General features: G+C 40.5%; 2 protein-coding genes across 4 annotated transcripts in view; one reads left to right on the plus strand and one right to left on the minus strand.

Moving 5' to 3' along the window:
* Window positions 1-204: 204 nt before the first annotated feature.
* Window positions 205-8,211, plus strand: BRF2 (BRF2 general transcription factor IIIB subunit). 2 transcript variants are annotated; one of them, XM_034436882.3, is made up of 5 exons: window positions 205-469; window positions 1,607-1,791; window positions 2,021-2,080; window positions 3,831-4,152; window positions 5,947-8,211. In XM_034436882.3, the coding sequence occupies exons 2-5, from the start codon at window positions 1,638-1,640 to the stop codon at window positions 6,644-6,646; spliced, it is 1,236 nt and encodes a 411-aa protein (XP_034292773.2). In that variant the 5' UTR covers window positions 205-469; window positions 1,607-1,637; the 3' UTR covers window positions 6,647-8,211. The 2 variants fall into 2 exon arrangements, with proteins under 2 accessions (XP_034292773.2, XP_034292774.2); XM_034436883.2 differs by having other exon boundaries at window positions 320-469; window positions 1,629-1,791.
* ADGRA2 (adhesion G protein-coupled receptor A2) overlaps window positions 8,103-15,727 on the minus strand; it is a 104,117-nt gene continuing 96,492 nt past the window's right edge. For both annotated transcript variants that reach the window (XM_087875657.1, XM_034436880.3), the window contains one exon: window positions 8,103-14,640. In XM_087875657.1, coding sequence (XP_087731783.1) covers window positions 13,410-14,640 — 1,231 coding nt within the window. In that variant the 3' untranslated portion in view covers window positions 8,103-13,409. The remainder of the gene's footprint in view (window positions 14,641-15,727) is intronic.

Genomic DNA, 15,727 nt, shown 5'->3' on the forward strand with positions numbered 1-15,727 from the left:
ATAATATCTCAGCTCCTGGCATAGAACGGGTCCCAACGGAAGAAAAAAAAGTCCCACTTCTGAAAAGAAATAATAATAAAATAAGCTGATGATGATGATGACGATGCGCTCCTGTCCACCAGGCATCCTTCACTTCGAACAAAAGACGTAACAGGTCTCCAGAGTTTTCCTCGACATTGTCTCTAGAAACAGAAAATAAGCAAACAACTCCTTCAGCACTTACCCGGAACTCTTTTCCTTCATTCTTTGTTTCTCTTCGGAAACATTGAGCGGTGATGGAATTCGTTGCTGACGGGATACCGTAATCGTGCACCGGAAAATGCATGTGTTCCAGGGAAAAGTCCCCCCAGCGGGCCTGTTTCCGGTTTGATCCGAGTTAAATAAAATGGAGTGAAGCTGTTTCTTTCCGGCATACTGCTACATACAGCTGTGGGAGGACAGCCGCCCTCGTCCTCTGACTCGCAATAAGGTACGCGAATGCCCTACAGCAGCTGCTATAGGTCGGTCTTCCCCGTCCAGCTGCGGTCGGTGTGAGGACTCCCAACTCCCTTAATCCCCAGCGTTCCCGGGACCAGATGAGTTATGAAGGGGGGGGGGGGCATGTCGCACTATGTGGGTCTTCGAACAAGTATCTTGGTGGGCTCTGCCTTAATTAAAAAGCATAGATCAGTATGCACAATGCGGACCTGGCGTCTCACGATCCCTAGGCAGCCCCAGCAATCTCTCTTTGTGGCTGTGGCGGTTTTTGTTTCGATTGCAAAAGGTTTTAGGCCACTTAGGTCCTCTGACTCTGTGGCCTGGGTTTCCTCTTTGCCCGCGACTAGCAATAAAATCTCATAAACAAAACGTTTTTAAATTTCTAAGGAGAAACTTCCTGACAGTTAGAACAATTAGTTAGTGGAATGTCTTGCCTCCAGAAATTGTGAACACTCCAAGCCTGGAAGTTTTTAAAGAAGAGATTGGACAACCATTTGTTTGAAATGGTATAGGGTTTCCTGCCAGAGCAGGGGGTCAGACTAGAAGGCATCCAAGGTCCCTTCCATCTCTGTTATTCTGTTTTACCGGACACAGAAATTGGAGAGTAGACATTTGAAATAAGAGATTGGACAGCCCTTTGTCCGGAATGGTATAGTTTCCTGCTTGAGCAGGTGTTTGGATTGGAAGATGTTAAAGGTCCTTTCCATCCCTATTATTCTGAATTCTAGTGATGTTATGCCTATAGATCATGAATGCATTAGAAGATATCCTTGCTGGGATTAGATTGATGCTACCTACCTATGTGCATTTGCTGAATTGATGCAGAAAACTCATGAATGATGCAGCTTGCTGAGAAGCATACAATGCATTGCAAGAATTAAAAAGTTAACAGAATGATTGAGCACTGACATTAATATGTTTGCTAAAATAACAATATCTCATTGTATTTTGAAATATGCCCATCAAATTGGTCAAACTTACTTTTTCCTAACTAGTAAGTTAATTTCTTAAGATTAATTCAAATATATAAATTAGACAGGTAGATGGAGGCAGTTTTATGGGTGTGGAATATGGGAAAAATTATGCAGCAAACATGTTAATCAAATTCCAATATTTTTTCAATTGTCAGCTTAAAATAATTCTGTTGTCAGGCTACTAAAATGTCCACTCAAAAGAAGTGTCCAGATTGTGGCTCCCTGGAAATTGTGGAAGATTCTCACTACACTCAGAACCAGTTGGTGTGTGCAGATTGTGGCTTTATTCTAACTGAAGGACTTCTCACCACTACGTATGCTGATGAGGAACATTTACAAGGTGAATCAAAGAATAACAATGGAACTAAAAACTCCTGGGATCATAAAGTTTAAGTATATTTTGGATACCTGTGATCTACATAGATGAAAACATCCCCTGTGGCCTTTTATATAAACTTCAAACATTTAAACATTGAACATTAAAAATGTATGAGTTTTAAAAAGTTGTTTGGGGAAATGTGATGTTCTTTTTGTCATTTTTCCCTTCTAATTTATTTTTGTCTTTATAGAAGTGACATATTCACGAAGTACTGGACAAAGTGAACAGCTGAGCCGCTGCTTACAGCGAGGTAAATGTTTAATATTACCAGTCAGCACCTTTTGGTGCATTGTAGAAATTACTGTACTTCCCATTTGTGATGGAGTATTTCCTCTCCAAAAGCAAAACCATTCTGTATTTTAAATTACCTGTATCCTTTGTTAAGGGCAGGGTGATTTCCCATTTCAGATTTTTAGAAGAGCTCATTAAATCCCTGGTAGATAATTTTTAGCTGGTACCAGGCTTCTGCCAGATAGATACGCTTTAAATGGTCTCTATAAAATTATAAAGTTATAAAATAGTCTATATAAAAAAGCAAAACTCATTACTGCAGCAGTGCTAATATACAGATAGTCCTCAGTTTATGACCACAGTTGAGCCCAGAATTTCTGTTGCTAAGTGAAAAATTTGTTAAGTGAGTTATGTCCCATTTTACGACTTTACTTGCTACATTAATGCAATTGTTAAATTAGTAACATGGTTAAGTGAATCCGGCTTCCCCATTAACTTTTCTTGACAGAATGTCACAAAAGATGATCACATGACCTTGGGACACTGCAACCATCATAAATATGAACCACTTGTCAAGCATCTGAATGTAAATCATTTGACCATGAGGATGCTGCAACAGTCATAAGTGTGAAAAATGGTCATGTCATTTTTTTCAGTGCCATTGTAACTTCAAACGGTCACTAAACAAACACTTGTAAGTTGAAGACTACCTGTATGCACCTACCCACCCACAATACATATAAGTACTACATAGAGGTATACCCTTATGTTTGTAGTTGAGTCCAGAAGTATGGTTGTAAGCCATACTTTGCAGCCATAAGTCAAAGCACGAATAGACTCAATTTTTTTTAAAAAAAAATCAGTAGTCATTAAGTAAATGTGACACTTGTTAAACGAACGTGATGATCATTAAGTGAATCAATTTTCTCCAATGGGCATTTTTTTGCCAGAAACCAGAACACTGGTAACTGGCAAAAAATGTCGCTAGTCATGATCATGTGATGATGGGATGCTGCAAACAGCCATAAAAGTGAGCCAATTGCCAAGTGTCCAAATTGTGATCAAGTCATCACGTGAGTCTATATGCCTGTCATAACTTAGAAAACAGGTCATAAGTACTTTTTGTGGGGTCCATTACAACTTTGAACAGTCATGAAGTGACCGGGTTGCATATTGAGGACTATCTATACAATACACCCACAGAATAAAAGGCCACAGATAAATATTGAGGGGAGACATCCAGTGATTTTTTTACACACGTTTTACATAAAACATACTAATTTGTTTTGTCTAATGTGCCTTATATTTTTATCCAGTTGACCAAATAATCTGTCTTGGTTTTGATTTTATGGGAAGAACAGACATCCATCTTAAAACAAAAAAAAATTTAAATTACTACATGGCTGTGTGTGTATACATACCCATTCTGCTTTGCAAATACCTTGAGTTTCTCCTTATATTGATTCTGCTATCTGTCTCCAACCCCAATATATTGCTCCATTCCAGAAGATTGCTAACAGCAAATATTTGTGAATTCTATAATTCGAAATGGGAATTGAAAAAAATCTTGCTGCCCTTCTTAAAACCTCACATGCAGTAATGCCATTAGAACAGAATAGTGATATTTGTCCAGTACAGATTTTCTGAAGCAAGAAGTTGGTGTCAAATAGTTTTTCACAGACTACAGTCCTAGCCAGTATTGCCAGAAATATCTGGAGGGCCTTGCTATGGGCATTTTTAAAAATTATCTACATTGCCTTCTTCCACAGGAATCAGACGTGTTCAGGATCTCTGCAAAGTTCTCCGACTTCCTTCTCTGTTTGAAGATACAGCTGTGTCTTATTACCAGAAGGCAATCAAATGCCCCTGCTTTGCTTTGGTCAGCTTAGAGAAGAAGGAGATAATTATAGGTTGCTGTGTTTTCGTGACCTGTAGACAGCACAACTGGCCCTTGACAATGGGCACTGTCTGCTTGCTCCTTTATGCAGACAAGGAATTGTTTGCCAAAACCTACCTGCAGTTCTTGAAGGAATTGACACTAGATGTACCAACTCTGAGCTTGATCGATCTTGTGAAAACACACCTCAACAGGTAAGATTTTTTAAATACTCTTTTCTCATAAACATCTGAACCATTAATGTGCAGTTGTTGAAGAGTTACGGATGGAATTAATTCTTATTATTTAAGCTTCAGTATATTGGTTCTAGGAAAGCTCTATAGATTGGATGTGTAGTGTAGCCACTTTGATGAAACTAGATAAAGCTGAGTGTGGTTGATGCTTGCTCAGAAATGTTTCTAGTGAACTTGGATGTTTTCTCATACTTTGGAGGTGGAGGTCCACTTTTGGAGTATTTAGATGTTCTTGTCAGAACTGCCTCAGCTTGAACCTCTCAGTAAGAACGATCCTTAACTCCATTTATTGAGAAAGGTATAATTTACTAGAAATCAAGTCCATTACAGTAGTTATTGTAGGTTCAAGCGGAGGCAGGTCTGAGAGTTCTCCTAAACCAGGGGTGTCAAATTCAATTTCATTGAGGGCCCCATCGGGGTTGTGTTTGACCTCGGGGAGGGGCTGGGGGGGGCGTGGCCAACTCAATGTCACTTTGTGTTGGGGGCGCCTGTGGTGGCCTGAGTGCTCTGCCAGCAAAAATGGGCTCCCGAGCTCCGTTTTAGGCTGTGATGGCCTCCTGCAACCCTCTGTCAGCAAAAATGGAGCTTTCACTGGCAGGGGCACGATGGGCCAGTCCTTCACTGTTTCCAGGGCAGCCCCACGGGCCAGATCTAAGCACCCTACAGGCCGGATTCGGCCTGTGGGTCTTGCGTTTGATACCTCTGTCCTAAATCAATCTGCTTTCTGAAAATGTATTACATATGGGTGGTTTTGTTATTTCTAATATAAGATTCAAATGTAGGTTTCAGAAAGTTACTAATAGTTAATCTTCTGACAAACTTCAGCTTTTAATTGTCTTGTGCATTTTTGAATGCAATCTCATATGTCTGATTTGGGTGAATTTTTATTATTTGGGTGGGAAATAGAAAGAAGAAAGCTTATTAAGGAGTCTTCAGAGACATGTATATGAGCTCAGGATGTATATTTGAAGTGAACATTTTATTTTGAATTGACTTTTCTGGATGGGCTGTGTGTTATATTCTGAGCAGGAAGCATGGAATGGTGAGATCTAGACAGGCACATCCAAATATTTATTGCTTTCTAAACAATGATCCCAAGAATTAAAATAGCAAAGCAGCTGTAGCAGTGATCTAAATAATATTTAAAATGGGAATGACATTCTCGGAATAACTTGCCTCCAGAAATTATGAATGCTCCAACACTGGAAGTTTCTAAGAAGAGATTGGACCACTATTTGTCTGAAATAGGCTTTCCTGTCTGAGCAGGGGTTTGGACTAGCTCTAGAAGACCTCCAAGGTCCCTTCCAACTCTGTTCTTCTCTCTTCTCTCTTCTCTCTTCTCTTCTCTTCTCTTCTCTTCTCTCTTCTCTTCTCTTCTCTTCTCTTCTCTTCTCTTCTCTTCTCTTCTCTTCTCTTCTCTTCTCTTCTCTTCTCTTCTCTTCTCTTCTCCTCCTCTCCTCTCCTCTCCTCTCCTCTCCTCTCCCTCCCCTCCCCTCCCCTCCCCTTCTATTCTAATTCTTACTTTAAAAACACACCTACCTGTAAGGAAGGAACTGATACCATAAAATCTCTGATGACGGAGCATTAGCAGGCAAAGCCTTGATTTATTTAATCAGATGTTTTTAAAAATAATTTCCTCAGATTATATAAATTTAAATATTGCCAGTAATATTTCCAGAACTATAAAATTAAAGCAAAAACATGAGCTGTATTGATAGGCTTTTCCATACCCCCAATATATTTTGTTCCTTTCAGCTTTAAGCTTTTCCAGGAATCGTCCAGCATCCCAGCCAAATTTCTGGAAGACAAGGAGAAGCTGTTGGCAAGGACAATCCAGATAGTGGAGCTTGCCAGTGAGACGTGGCTGGTGACTGGTCGGCACCCCATCCCCATTGTGGTGGCAGCAGCCTTCTTGGCATGGCAGTCTTTGCGACCTGTTGATCGCCTCACTTGCACCCTTACAAAGTTCTGTAAGCTTGCTGGCATGGACATGCCCCGGCCAGCCCCACAAAGACTGAAGGAATTGCATAATATCCTCCTTCAGATGGCCTCTCAACTAGGTTGGTTGCGAGGGCTCAAAGTGGACCGGAGGACTGTGTCGAAATATGTTGGAGATTTGCTGCAACATCGCCGTGTGCTTCTACGGGCTGCTTTCCGTATGGTGGATACCACAGAAGACCACGAGCCTGAGAACTTCACAGCACTGCCAGACCATCAGCTTATAAAACCAACTGTTGCTTTGACAGAAGAGGCTTCTGTTGCTGGGAAGAAGCGGGTGCCTTTGCTTCCACCTTGTATCCTGTACCCAACAAAGAAGCCTCGAACCAGCAATCCAGACCCTGAAGGCCCAGCCATCACAGGGAACGAGCCCATTTTAGACAGTGAGATTGAACAATACATCCGGACTCCAGAAGAAACAGAACTGTTTAGCAAAATGCAAGTTCGCCTGTACTAGTGAAAGTATTTAGTGAGTGTTAAAAGCCTGCAGTCAATGGCGACAGGGGTTGGGTTTCTTATATTTATAATCTGTGGTCCCAGATGTATTTCTGTCCTGAGATTAGATGAAGTCCTTGTGTTCAGGAACGAACAACCTTGTATCTTAATAGTCTTCTGCAGCCTGTTGCTTTGTATGCATTAGTTGGGGTTTTCTGGATTCACAGTACGAACAAGTATGGAAGGTTATAATAAAGATTGGGGAAAGCAGCGATAGACCATGAGCTTTAATTTTTTTTTGCTAGATTTGGACGAAACGTAATTACTGTAATAATTTTCTTAAAAGGCTGTTCTTTGGCCTAGATATGTGTTGGTGAACACACTAATGTGCTTCTGCTAAATTTTTAGTCCTGAACATTATAAAAAATTGGATTTAATCGTACTACATTGAAGTTTAATGATCTGCATCAGATACACTCCTGGTTTATTTTGCTTGTTATGTTTTGAATTAGATTATCCTTCTTTCCAGTTCAAACATTGCTTTGCATGTTATTTTAGAAGTTTCCCATGCGAGTCTGGTAACGCTGAAGGTAAACATTCATTTAGCATTCAATGGGTTAAGTGGACTTAGGCTCTGCAGTCATTAACTGAGGTTGAAAGTGACATAAGTAGTGTAGAACAGGGCATATTGTGATTCACATACCTGTTTATCTGTAAGGGTGGGGCAAGAGGAATAAATATGATGGTGCATGCCATGATGTCATGCAAATAAGCTAATTATCCTATGTATAAATGGGTTGAAATTAGCATATCCCTTTAAATCTTATGAGTGAAACTCCACTCTTCAGCTTCTGTTTTTCCCCCTTATTATTAGTACCTATAACCTTTTGTGTTTGATGTCAGCTATATATATATTAAAAAGCTGCAATAGAAAGATTTGAGATGAATTGGCCCAGTTGGGATGATAAACACCTTTTGAATGGGTGCACAAGTTGGACTTTGCCAGCCCTCATGAATAGGTACCGTGTTTCCCTAAAAATAAGACTGGGTCTTATATTAATTTTTGCTCCAAAAGATGTATTAAGGCTTATTTTCTGGTTAGGGCTTATTTTTGAGGAAATACGGTACTAAGTGCATCCATCTGGATGACAATCTTAACTTGGGCTTATTTGGGGGTAGGGCTTATATTACGAGCATCCTGAAAAATCATGCTAGGACTTATTTTCCAGTTGGGTCTTATTTTCAGGGAAACGGTATGTGGGAGAAAACCATTCATTAAGAGTGTGCAGGAGATTTGCCTCCTATTCCCAGAGATGACCAGTGTAGTTGCTTGAATAGCTCTTCACCTCCCACAGATCTTTTAAGTGTTGAGTAAATGAGTCCCACTGCTTGGAATCAGTATACAAGTTTGAAATATTAAAAATGTGTAGGTTGGGATGGCAAAGCATGGGTGGAACATAAAAGCAATACCTAGTTCATTGGATATTGCAGTTCTTTTAATATATTAAACAAGAAACATCTGCTAAAAACAGTTCATTTGTATAAAATGCAAACACAACAAAAATGTATTAAATGTTTTCTTTGGCACAGCTGTCTCTCAAAGAGCTCTGTTTTGATATGTCATTTGCTCAAAATGTAAACCAACAAAAGAAGTAGTTATACAGAGTTTTCCCCAATAATAATATTTCATTCTAGCAAGCATATATAACAAGTTCAGCATTGCCAATATCATGTGGTTGTAATATTGCCATATAAAATAGTTAAGGCTCTATTAAACATCATACATATGAAAACCAAGGTGGTTGAGAGAAATGACCTTTTTCAAATGAGGATTAAGTGCTTTTATGGCTTTTCATGGCTATTGCTTTCCAGAAGTCTTAGGAAATTTCAAGGTTGGCCTAAGGCTGACTGGCTTGTGAAACCACACAGCCTCTGCGGTTCTGTGGAGGTAGGTTTTGTGGAGTAGGTTTTCTCTTTTCTGGCAAGGAGGGCTGTGAAAACCTGACCCTTCTGCCCTCTATACAGAGTGAAGAGTTTCTCTATCGTTTTAAACAGGCATGGTATACATCAGTTTAAATGAGTTAATTAAGGATTATGGAGCAGTAAAAATAAAATCAACACATAGACACACACATGGACAAAGAAGAGATTTGTGGTATTTTTTGCATAGAACGACTGAAGGAAATTTTTCCATCTTGGATGAAAATGCTTTACAAGCGCTGCCCTTTGGGTATTCTCAGCAGAGAATACCACTGTTGATAATTTACGTCAATCCTGGAAATAATACTAAGTCAATACTACGATTGTTGCAAGGGAAGTTTCTGGGAATTGCAAGAATCCTGGCCAAAGATTTTCCACTGGAATGGAAAAACTCCAAGGAATATTGGGTGCTGTGACCTTGGTCTTGCTGGGCTCTCTCCTTTAAGTAAGAAATTTTGCATTTCTCCAATATTCTGTTCTAAACAGCAGCCTCCTACAGGTGTAATCTTAATTCATAAATCCAATGCAAAAGTTAATTACGTCTGTCTCTGTAAACAAAAGGCGGCAATGATCTTAAAGAACTAAGGGATTTAAGCCAAGACTTTCCCTCAGACCTAGCAAAAAATTGTAGCCCATTACCTTGCTACATCCTTCGTAAACATGGGTGCGGTACTTGTAAGATCCCAGCCTTTTGCTTTTGATTGTCCACAAAATGTTCCTTGCTATTTTGTTGGCTAGTACATGAGATAATTGCATAATGTACTCTGAAGGGTTGATTTTAAATGAGCAACATGCATTTCTCTCCCCTTTTTACCCCAGTTAGGTTACATGCATTCTTCCAAATACTTGGAAGTTCAGCTGTTCATCAACAATCTTTTTGTTGTTGTTCCTTTCAGTTCCAATGAACTAATGTTATCGTTTTGGCATGAATAAAAAAAGCCTCCGCTGAGTGCATTGTATAAACAAATATGATATATGCCCCATTTCATAGGCCAAACCCTATTTATGAGGTTCATGCCATCAAGAACAAGTATCTGTACTTTAGAACTATTTTTTTTAAAAAAAAGGCACCAACTACTTATGTGGGAAGGTTTGCTTGATTGTCATATTCACACACCATACTTAACCTCATAACTGAAGTAACGGATTTTCTGGATTTTGCAATACATTAGCAATAAGAAAATAATCTAACCGAATCAATGTTAATGTAGTATGCATCCTAATATATTTGGGAAATTTAAAAAAAATACAGAAGGAGGGCGCAAAAGATATTTTTGTTGTTATTAAGATTTGGATGTTTAAGACCAAATAGATTGGGGAAAGAAAAATTAATTTGGCCTTTCCTGGCCTAATATCCTCTAGAAACACTGTGGTTCAACTAAAGGAATCTCAAAGCAGAATCATCTTTCTGTAGACTTATTTTAAGCCAGAAACGAAAGAGGATAGCACAGCTTCCGCGGAAGAAAAGATTTCTTAGTCTGCACTGTTATCACTTTGTATGTTCACCAGTTCCTCCAGAGAAAAGGGTACAGGGTCGTCCTTAATTTATAATCTCAATTGGGACCAGAATTTCTGTTGCTAAGTGAATCATGCCTGATTTTATGAGCTTTGTTGCCCTGATTGTTAAGTAAATCATTGCAGCTGAATGAACCACACAGTTTTTAAGAGAATCCAACTTCTCTCATTGACTTTGTTTGTCGGAACCTGGCTAGGAAGGTTACAAATGGCAATCATATGACTCTGGGCTCCCAAAGGTCCCTTTTTAAGAGGCAACTGGACTTTCTGGTGTTTCTTTGAAGAAGAAGCTTCTTGGATGAGAAGCAAAACATCTTCAAAGAAAACCACAGAAAGTTTACCGTAGTTGCCTCTTGAAAAAGCACCTTTGGGACAACCATGACCTTGAATACTGAGAATCTCCATAGACATGACCCTGGGATGCTACAACCATCGTAAACATATCCCAGTTTTCAAGCTCATTTTGCCCATATGACCATGGGGATGTGTGATGTTTGTGAGGGTGAAGATTGGTCATAATTTACTTTTCTCACTGCTGTTGTAACTTTGAATGGTTGCAACCTTTGAAATGCTAGAAATATGACAACTTCACAAAATGTCTGTCAGGCCCATTTGTGAATTCTCAGAAGGACTGCTGTGACGGTTGGGCCAGTTTGAAACTCCCCTTTACCAGAAAGAAAATGAGCAACGATGCTCTTTACTACCCTATTAATATTAGCTATTAGCTCATCTTTTGTTCTAAGAACATGGTCACATTTTCAACAGCAAAACACTGCCATTGTCTTCTTCTATGAGGACCCTGCCTGGCCAACAGAGGCACTTCTGGACATAAAGAACATGACAGAAGCTGGCAGCTTTTCCCACAGCTTACCAACTTTCTATTTAAAGTATTGCTTTGATTTTAAAAAACAGAATAGGAAATCTTGAAATTATTGAGGAACATGTCTATAGGCACATCAGTGCAATGAATCCCATGTTGAGGTTCCTGAAGGAAATAGGAGATTCCTAGAAGAATCATTTGTGGCATCTTCTGATCTTTCCTCAACTGGTAACATTAGAGATGCAGAGCTACATACTTGGAACTGTCATCAATCCAACAAGGATATTCCGGGGGGGGGAGGGGGGGAGTTCTCTTCAATTGAATTTTTCATATCTACAGGAGGGATTTATTCTTGACTGTGGCATATGGTATGTAAGCAGTGTCCCTATACTATTGGGTGCAGAGTAATTAAAATGCCAGCAAACAGAATAATAAGCTTGATCCTTTCCAATATTTCTGGAAACTGCCTTCAAGAAAGAATCACAATACCTTCATTCAGCTGATTTTTGACACAACAGATTCAATCTGGGGATTGCTACACAATTCTGTGAAACGGTTACTGTATTGCAAAGAGGCCTTGGTTTTTTTAAAGTTATGTCACATATACATAAAGATAAAGGGAATGTCCCCAAGGTGCTTAAAAACAATATTTCGTAGCTTCCCAAATCCTTAAAGGATTAAGGCTTTTTTCTTGGCAATTTTAATTCTATTCTAAACTTCTTTTTCTCATTCTTTTTTTCCTGTTTGCTGATGCACATGCTTTCCTTCATATAGTGAGGGGTTATGGGCTTTCTTTAAAAAATATGGTTAACTAAACATAATCAGCTTTAATAAATGATTGATATGCACATGGGGAAAAAACTATTTCTGAAGCAAGAAGCACACTGCTTTGCTTTTAGACAGAGGAAAATCTCTTTTATAGGAGAGGAAATCCATGTGCTAAGATGCAGGGCTGTCCTCTGCCGTTTTTATAACTGCCCATTATAAATTTGTTGCCATTTTTAATTTATTAGGTAATTAAAACATCCCACTCTTGTAAGCGCTGGGCTTTGCTTATCCCTAGATAAGAACAATAAAATTGTGTTTCACTTTTTTCAGTGGATCAAACTTACTAGTTAAACAGTGCAGCAGCTTCATTTATTTCAGAGGCTTCTATGTGGCATGTTAGCTGCGTCCTGCCTTTAATGAGGCTTCATGGGGCATATTTTCCACACAGCTGTTAAACAGGCCTCAAGGCTTACTTCCAACTTTGAATGTGAGGAGTGACTCGACTTGGAATCACAGAAAAGGATAGAACTGTCCTAGTTTTTGTTCAGTCTGTTCCCCGCCTAACATTCAAAGTTGGAAGTAAGCCTTCAGGCCTGTTTAGCAGCTGTGTGGCAAATGTGCACCAAGAGCCTTAGCAATGAGAACCCAAACTGAATTCCAATTCAGTTCCATAGCAGGTAACTTGGAAGGTGGACTTGTTGATAGCTTTTGCTTGAAAGTGCTACTAAAAAGATTTTATACAAAACATGTCAAGCTCAGAATAGCTGTTCTGAACCTTACCTGAAATAATTTCCTCTAGAAGTATTTCAACCTTGAAACTTCTCTTTTGAATTGAAAACTCTTCTAGAGCAGTATTCTGGTAAAATCTGAACAAGCCACTGTAAAGTTGACAATTGTTCTGAGCTCTTGATGTTTCGTATACCTCTACTGTTAAGCATCTTTGGGCAATGATGCCCAACAAATCATATTCTCCCCGAGTCCCTTCCTAAAGAAGACTAAGGATTGTCACCTAAGCATGCACCTTTGGACAATTAATAGTGCACCTTTTTCTGTCTTGTGGCTTTTTCCTTGACAACTCTACAATCATTCATTAGATTTATCAAAATCAAAACTAGATATGTGCATAACTTTGAATGACTGGGAAGAGCTTCTCTTGTGTCACACAACATGAGTTATTTTGCATAAAGCATGTAGAGACTTTCCAATGGATAGCAAATTTGCCTATACATATGTACACAGCGTATTAGAAGTTTTAGCTTATAGATCACTGTCTTCCTCAGGATGGGGTACAGAAATATCAAGGATATAAAGAGGCATGAAGGAGGGAGACCATACAATCACAAGAACAGATGATTGTCTCTTGCTTTGCAACTTTGGCACCTTGGCTGATTGTGACTTTCTGCCCATTCTCTGGAGGAAAATGTTCCCTGCCACGAAGAACAGCAACTTCACCTGATACATAAGTGAAATGTGCTGTGATTCCCATGACAGGACAGAACAGTCTCCCTACTCCATCTGCTCAGGAGGATCGGTGGGGAGCATGGTTCTTGCCTACCCATCTCATATTATCTAAACCTATGTAGTGCATAAGAGTGTTCTCTTCACTGAGTCTGGTAGGCTGTGGCTACAAGGATAACCTGCAGCTTCCTACCTGAGTTGGTGTTGCTCTAGGATCCCAGCTGCAGAGGTCTTTGACCCTTTCCTACACTGTTGTCTCACTCTTCCAGAGACCTGTTTTCATGCTGCTTGCATTGTCAGCACCACTGAGATTAATGTCATACTTGCTGCCCTTCAGGACCCCATTCTGGTTTGCTGCATTGAGTGGGAAGGAGCGCCTCTTAGTCTCTCTTTCAACAGAGGGGTTGGCCTGATGCTTAAGGTTGTCTCTGCTGGCGCTTCTCCTCTGGCCTCGCCCAAAATCTGCAGACTGGGGGCCACCACTGCCATCACTCAAGTCCGACTGCGTCAGGGTGGATTCCAGAGTCACAACTTTCCCTTGGTTCTGATTGTTCAAAGGGCTATTCCGGCTGCTTTGGTAACTTTCTGAATGACTGTTCTGAAGGCTCCCACTCTCACTAGTAGGATGCTCTGAGGATGGTCCCCGCATTGCCTTCAGGCGTTGATGCTTCCCTTCTCTATAGAGTTTAGTTCTGCTTTTATGGTGCCTGGTGCGCCCATGGAGATTGTTCGTATACCTGGTTGAGGGGATACTCTTACTGTTGGAAGGCTCTGCTTCCTCATAGCAGGCAGTTGTTACAGGGTTACTGTCTGGCTGGGCAAGAGCCACTTGCAAATTGTTGAGTTTGCAGGGCCCTGGGGTTGAAATTGTGCTGGTAGGGGAAGATGAAGACTTAATGGACTGAGCTACTTCTGGGTTGCAGCCAATGAAGACCTGTGAGCCATCTTCAACACCCGCTGCAGTGTGCCCATAAGCTTGCATAGGTAAAGCATTCCTGTAAGATGGGCAACAGGTAAACCATAAACTCTGTACATCTCTCCGTCGGGCACAGTGGTAGATAAAGATGAAAAATCCTAAGGCTCCAGCGGTGACTCCATAGAGGCAACTGAAGACAACCTTCAGGAGGAACCAACGCTGAGATACTGCCATTGCTCCAAATGTCCATAAAGTGAGGTATAGGAAATGGGTGATGACAAGGGCCCAGAGTTGCACCCCTAGAGAATACACACCATCAACATCACCAGCGTGGGGGCTGGAATTCAGGGTGACTGAAAGCGACCCTGAATCGGTTAACAAGTTGCTACTGCCTCCGAAGCGCTGCCTTGTTTCCAAGGGTTTTGGTATTTCTTTGGGATCCTTAGCTCGGCACTGCAGACTGATTCCGGCACACAGGAAATAAATCCAGGTGATGAGCAAAATGAAAGCTGCAGGCACATAGAATGCTCCAATGCTTGGTCGGCAAGCCAGCCAGCAGCTGGGTGGAGAAAGAAAAGGTTGGCCAAATTATGAATAGCTAACAAAGCAGCAACAACTTTGCTCCTGTTCTTCATGACAAAACATACAATCTCGGGTCTAGTACAACTCACTGCGGCCAACTCGCCATGGCCAACTCATCGTAAGACAAGAGCTATACTAATACCGAAGAAATGTTGGGATAGAATCATTAAAGAAAGATGCCAAGAAGGGACATAATGAAAAGTGAATGACAAAAATTAAAATGATGTTTTAATTGTTTTAAATTATTCAATTGAATTGTTGAATTGTCCTGTGGTGAGTTGTCCTGTGATGAGCTGGCCATGGGAAGTTGGCCACAACAAATTGACTGTAGTGAGTTGGCCGCAGCAATTGTCCCATTCCATACAATCTCTTGCCTACCTTGACTTAAAGCAGCCAAAGGGGGACTCTGGAAACTACAGATATGCAGGAGAGGAGACATCTACTGGTGGCTCATAGCCAAAAATACTTAAACCAAATGTCTCTATTCACCTATAACCTATAGAACCTATAGAATAGAATGCTTGTTAATGCTTGTCCTTTCTGAAATGTGGTAAGATGGTGCCTGAAGGATAAGATTAGACAGGATTTATGGGGCAAAGAAGGGGGCATTTAGGAGGAACATCTTTAATCCCCAAGAGATCTTCAAACACTTGAAAACAACACTGAGGATCCCCCCCCCCAGTTTTTGGGATCCATTCATGCAACTGAATACATATGTGCAACAGGGGTGGGTTCTAAATTTTTTTACTACCGGTTCTGTGGGCGTGGCTTATTTTGTGGGTGTGGCTTGATGGTCATATCATTTAGGATTTAGCAGAGGTACTGGTCTACCAGGCTTTTAACTGCTTGCAGAGCTCTACCGATTTACCCATTTATTTTTGCAGGCACTGGTCTACCCATTTATTTTTGCAGGCACCGGTCTACTCATTTGTTTTAACACTGATCAGCTGTAGGGCGGCCCTTTGAAGCCCCACGGCAAGAGTTTAAACAGTTTTTTTCCCTCTAGCCATCAGCTGGGACTCAGGAGGCAGCAATAGATTGGGGGTGGGGCCAAATAAAAGGTA

Source organism: Pantherophis guttatus, chromosome 9 (assembly GCF_059756535.1).
Source record: "Pantherophis guttatus breed Tessera chromosome 9, ASM5975653v1, whole genome shotgun sequence".
Classification (NCBI taxonomy): Eukaryota; Metazoa; Chordata; class Lepidosauria; order Squamata; family Colubridae; genus Pantherophis; species Pantherophis guttatus.